This window comes from Lolium perenne, chromosome 4 (genome assembly GCF_019359855.2).
Source record: "Lolium perenne isolate Kyuss_39 chromosome 4, Kyuss_2.0, whole genome shotgun sequence".
NCBI lineage: Eukaryota > Viridiplantae > Streptophyta > Magnoliopsida > Poales > Poaceae > Lolium > Lolium perenne.
This window is the reverse complement of record NC_067247.2, coordinates 61,530,254-61,535,060: the sequence shown is the minus strand read 5'-3', so window position 1 is coordinate 61,535,060 and position 4,807 is coordinate 61,530,254. Positions and strand designations below refer to the sequence as shown.

General features: G+C 47.0%; 1 protein-coding gene across 1 annotated transcript; it reads left to right on the top strand.

Moving 5' to 3' along the window:
* The first annotated feature begins 1,860 nt into the window (after positions 1-1,860).
* LOC127292711 (uncharacterized) lies at positions 1,861-2,988 on the top strand. Its single transcript, XM_051322161.2, has 2 exons — positions 1,861-2,131; positions 2,251-2,988. The coding sequence occupies exons 1-2, from the start codon at positions 2,050-2,052 to the stop codon at positions 2,454-2,456; spliced, it is 288 nt and encodes a 95-aa protein (XP_051178121.1). The 5' UTR covers positions 1,861-2,049; the 3' UTR covers positions 2,457-2,988.
* Positions 2,989-4,807: the final 1,819 nt, after the last annotated feature.

Here is a 4,807-nt window from a genome sequence, read left to right as displayed (position 1 = left end):
TGTGGTGTGGCTCGCACTCCCTAATGCGGCACACTTGTATTGTATACGGTATACCGTACGTTTCCCACTATCTTCGGCTCCACTGTGGAATTCAACCTCGTGCGGTCGTGCTTCTGCCGTACAACTAAAGTGCAAGCAAGCGGTACATCGGTTGGAACGTGACTCGGCGGTGAGCAAGTAGACCACTAAGCGCATCTTACCTCGGACACCAAAAATTATCTGTTTTGGTCATTTGTATCGGGTAACAGACACAAAACAGTTTCTTTCGTCCCTCTTGCCCGTTTAGGTTGGGGCAATCCTAGCGGCACGATGTGTAAGATGGAAAACAACTTACTACGGAGTACTTTATTTTATTTTAAGATGGAAAATATTCCATACAAAAATGATGAAGCAGACGAAGAAACAAAAGGTACAAATAACTAAAAGCAGGGTAAAGCCTTCCTTGTCATATGCTTCATCGCCTGGACCGGGAGCCCGTGGCACCAGGGGCCACCGGAAGCACCCTATTCTTTCTTGTTGGAGTCAAAGATGACGATGTCGGCCTCCGTAGCTGACCAAAGGAAGGCTTCACTACAGGCATTCTCAGTGATGTCCTTGATGGTGCGGTCGGGCCTTGATCAGAACACGATCCGCTTAGCCATGGTTTTCTCCGATGGTGGGTGCTCGTCGGCAAAATGGTTCAACACCGCCTCTTGCTACTCGCGAAACAGCGTCGACCTGTAGCTACTATCAAAGCCATAATTTGGGTCGACCCACATGGTCTGCTTCTGCCTGCGGTGGTAGACCTCGCAGTCAAAGACCTTGCCGACCCATAGTGGCGGCACGGGAACCTTGTCGAGGCTGATGGAAACTCAATGAAACAGCTCAACGCAAATAGACTGAGCCGTCCGTGAAAAAGCATTCCAAGCCCATAGACTCGCCCACAGTGTGGCATATCTCTAGAGGCCTCAAGCGGTTTCCCCAAGTGGAGTCGGTGAAACATGATATTCTAGAAGGGGAGTCTTTTCTTCACGGAAGCACCACCTTTCGATTACCACTCGTGCACTTTAGGCTTGTCCCGAACATGAGGGAGTGGTAGTAGCTTCTGATTTTGGAAGATCAAGATCGGAGTATCTAATTCAATTGTTTGGCCGCGTCCTGGAAGTGATGATTGAAGAGCGCCTAATTGCACTGCCAGATTTTTTTTTTTTGCGATTGTTCTATACGACACTTCATCACGTTTTCACGTGATTGGTGCAAGTTCCGCCAGTCGCGCAATATCTCTCTCCAATGCACACCCACCTGTCATCCTACACAACCGCTAATCGAATGGTTAACTCAGTTTAATCAACACACTCAAACGAGTGGCAGTACTTCATGATCGCGCGCCGTCACGCCACAGCTAGCAACTAAACAAACAGCAAGTACCGCCAAGCATGTGAAGCAGAGATCCTACACGATTACGATAACATATACTTCACCGTCTCTCTCGCCTCACCGGCTCTCGAGATCCTGGGCGGAAAGGCGAAACCGAACTCAAACTTTGACTTTGGTGTGTATTTTTCGCGGGGCAGTTATACTAGTTACCAGCTCACGCCTGCTCTGGCCGTCGGATCGGAGCACGCGGCAGCTTCGCGTGCGGCGCCGGTATCCCGAGGGAAGATGCACGGAAGCTACGGCGGGACCGGCGACACCTGTGGTACACTGTGCCGCGGACAGCGGCCACCTCACGACCCGTCCCGGTCGGGGCCGTCAAAATCTGATGGCGACGCCGCGCCCAAAAGCTCACGATCGCACGCGCATATCGCCTTGTCCCACTCACGATCAGCTCCTGCTGCCGTGCCCCTGGCTATAAAAGCTCTCTTCCGCCATGGAACTGGCCACAACTCGGCAGACGGCGAGCAGGAAACAGCTGCTCTAGTTTCTTCCACCCCTGGCTCTGGTTGCTTCTCGGCGGCGCGTGACGAGACAAGCAGAGGAGAGAGTGATATATCGACAGAGAGGAGAAGAGGAGAGGGATAATACATTTGTTTCGGAAGAGAGTGGAAAGAGATCGATCGGGAAATCAAGATGTGCATGGACAAGTCTGCCGTGCCGGCGAAGAAGATCTGGCTCGCGATCGCTGCCCGCGTCGGTCTCCGCCCATCAGCTGGTAAGTTCATCTTCTCCAGCTCCCATCGCTCTCCTTCTCAATTTCGTGCCAACGACCATCCATATCTTCGGCGATTCTTGGATTAGCTTCTGACGGATCGGTTCTCGCTTGGGCTGCAGGACTAGGGAAACTGAGGAAGGAGGTGAGGACGTGCGAGTACCGCGACGTGCACGTCATGTGGGAGATGCTCAGGGACATGGGCTCCCCGGCGGCGCCCCTGGAGGAGAAGGAGGCCGTCGCCGCCGCAGCCGTCGCGGCTGCCGCCGGCGCCAGGAAGAAGAAGGCGGCGTGGAGGCGGTTCGCCTACTACTGCTGCGCGTTCTGATCTCCAGGAACTGATGAACGCGGAATCAGCACCTGGGACGGCATCGTCAGGGTTAAAGCAGAGAGGTCGCCCGTGTGTATAGATAGAAGCAGCATTGGCTCTCTCACAGGTTGTACAAATAGGTAGACGCGGATAGGGGGATCCTGCTGATCCAGTGGAGATCGTCGCCATGCCAAAACATAGGGTTCAGCCGATGAGGGTGTGAATTCAGAAAATGGCCAATCGAGACGGGGAGCATACATCAAAGGGAGTAGACCTTCCATTCAAGGAGCCCATTCACAAGATGGTGTCAACAAGAATGGCGCCTGCAGCCCAGAAGAAGGAAGAAAATGCAATGAAGTGGCGACTCTCAAGGAAATGGAGGAGCAAGAGAAGCAGGAAAAGCTCATGCTCATGTATCCAAACCGTCTTGATGAGAAAGGGAAGGCATAATTTGAGTATGGGATCCCTTCGAGCATATGTGTGATCAAGTCTTAGCAACTTCGGGTGTAAATGGATCGGATCGAATATTATTATTTTCATATCCTTAACATATTTTTTTGGCAGATTTAGATCAAATCGGATAATGGTCGAAATTGGATTTAAATGTGAATTATATCAGGTTGCAGCTATGGAGCGGATTCCGTGCGGTCTCATATCGGAAGCGAATAATTGAACAAATACACACATAATTTAGAACTTTGTTTCTTTTGTATAAAAAATATGAAAAAAAACGTGTAACACTAGACTATAGCCAAATATGCACACTTGACCGTACAACATAATGGTTTGCATGCTGACACGATATCATAACAATCCAAAGGCAGTCGATCACATTAACAATGGGCAATAGTAATAGTGCAAACGTGTAATACCAATACTAGCATGACATGGTTTGTCTAGGTACTTGGGTTGGGTTGATTTTATCGGATAATCCTCTTTAAGATCCTCCTGCAATCCTTAAAAATGATGGATAATCCGTCAGATATTATGAATACCATATCCGCTACCGTATACATCGGGTATCCAATTGTTCAATATCTACATCCATATCTGGCAGATTTTTAAAAGTACATACCATATCCTGAAAACGGATTCGAATCCGGATCCGGAGCGAAAATTATCCGCACCATTTACAGTTCTATTGGCAATGAAGAAAGTGAGTGGTTTCATGGCCGGCTTCATGGATGGAACTTCCTATGTGTGGAACTAAAATTTGAAACTCCCAAGCTAAAGGAGTAACTTGCGACTCGACTCAAACTTGGCGTATAACCAGTCGATCAGAGTTCAAATTTTTTTTTGACTAAACGAGCCGAGTTTACCAAACTCACGAGTAGAGCATTTAGTTCGGTAAAAATCAACATTAGGTTATACAGTCGTCTCAAACAAGCTTTCGTCGCTGACTGTGGAAGTGAGGAGAGGTGGTGCACACCGTTCGCGCAAGTCCACGTTATGGGGGGAAGACTTAGGTAGGATCAGATCTTAGATATGATCTATGAGATTAATTTTTTGCAAAGACAAAACATGTTCAAAAATTCTGAAAAAAATGAGAACACACATCTATGTTATATATGCAGTGCCAAAAATTTGCACCTTCAAATTCGATATACACTCAGAGAGACAAAAAAGATAAATCTGGGTGTGAATAGTGTGAAATACTATTCAACCAGATCTGACACTATTCACAACAGAATTTGTCTTTTTTGTTTCTCCAAGTGTAGATTAGATTTTGAGCTGAAATTTTTTGGAGTTGTAGATACAACCTATATCATGTTGCTAATTATTTTCAGATTTTTTCGCATAGCCAAAGTATGATTTCTCTAAGTTGATCCTACGATCCTACCTAATGGGGAGATCCTATACAAGTCTCTCCCCACGTTATGGACCATAGCGCCGCGCCGGTGCCACCTTGCCTGACTGTATGGTTTATGCCTTATCTAAAGATCTGCTAATATTATTCTCGGGATATAATTTGTATTTGTTGTGGTTTATTTACCATATTGTTGGGGTAGCATATTTATAACAAACATTGTAAATCATTCATGTCCAAGTATTTATGAAAAATGCATCTTAAGTTGTACATATTCATTTTAATAGTTTTTTACGAGATATTCACAAGCTTTACGAGTCGAGCCAAGTTTCAAATCTGAAATCGGTTGTTAAACAAGTCGAGTTAAGCTAACACACTAGTTAACCGAGCTTTAATGAGTCAAATTCCAGGCCTAGTAGTTTCTCTAGATCCGGACTCGATACTAGTGTGCAAGGTGGTGGTGTGCATAGTGGTAGTGGGTTCTGTGGCGGTGTGCATGGTGGTCACAATGGTGGTGATTCTAATGTTGACGATGATGACCGCCTCTTCGGTGGTGATCTTG

What these genes read in the sequence shown, in the direction of transcription:
- LOC127292711 (XM_051322161.2), top strand. Translation starts at nt 2,050, where the DNA reads ATGTGCATGGACAAGTCTGCCGTGCCGGCGAAGAAGATCTGGCTCGCG. An exon ending in CGGTCTCCGCCCATCAGCTG is followed by an intron (nt 2,132 to 2,250) that starts GTAAGTTCATCT and finishes CTTGGGCTGCAG; the next exon opens with GACTAGGGAAACTGAGGAAG.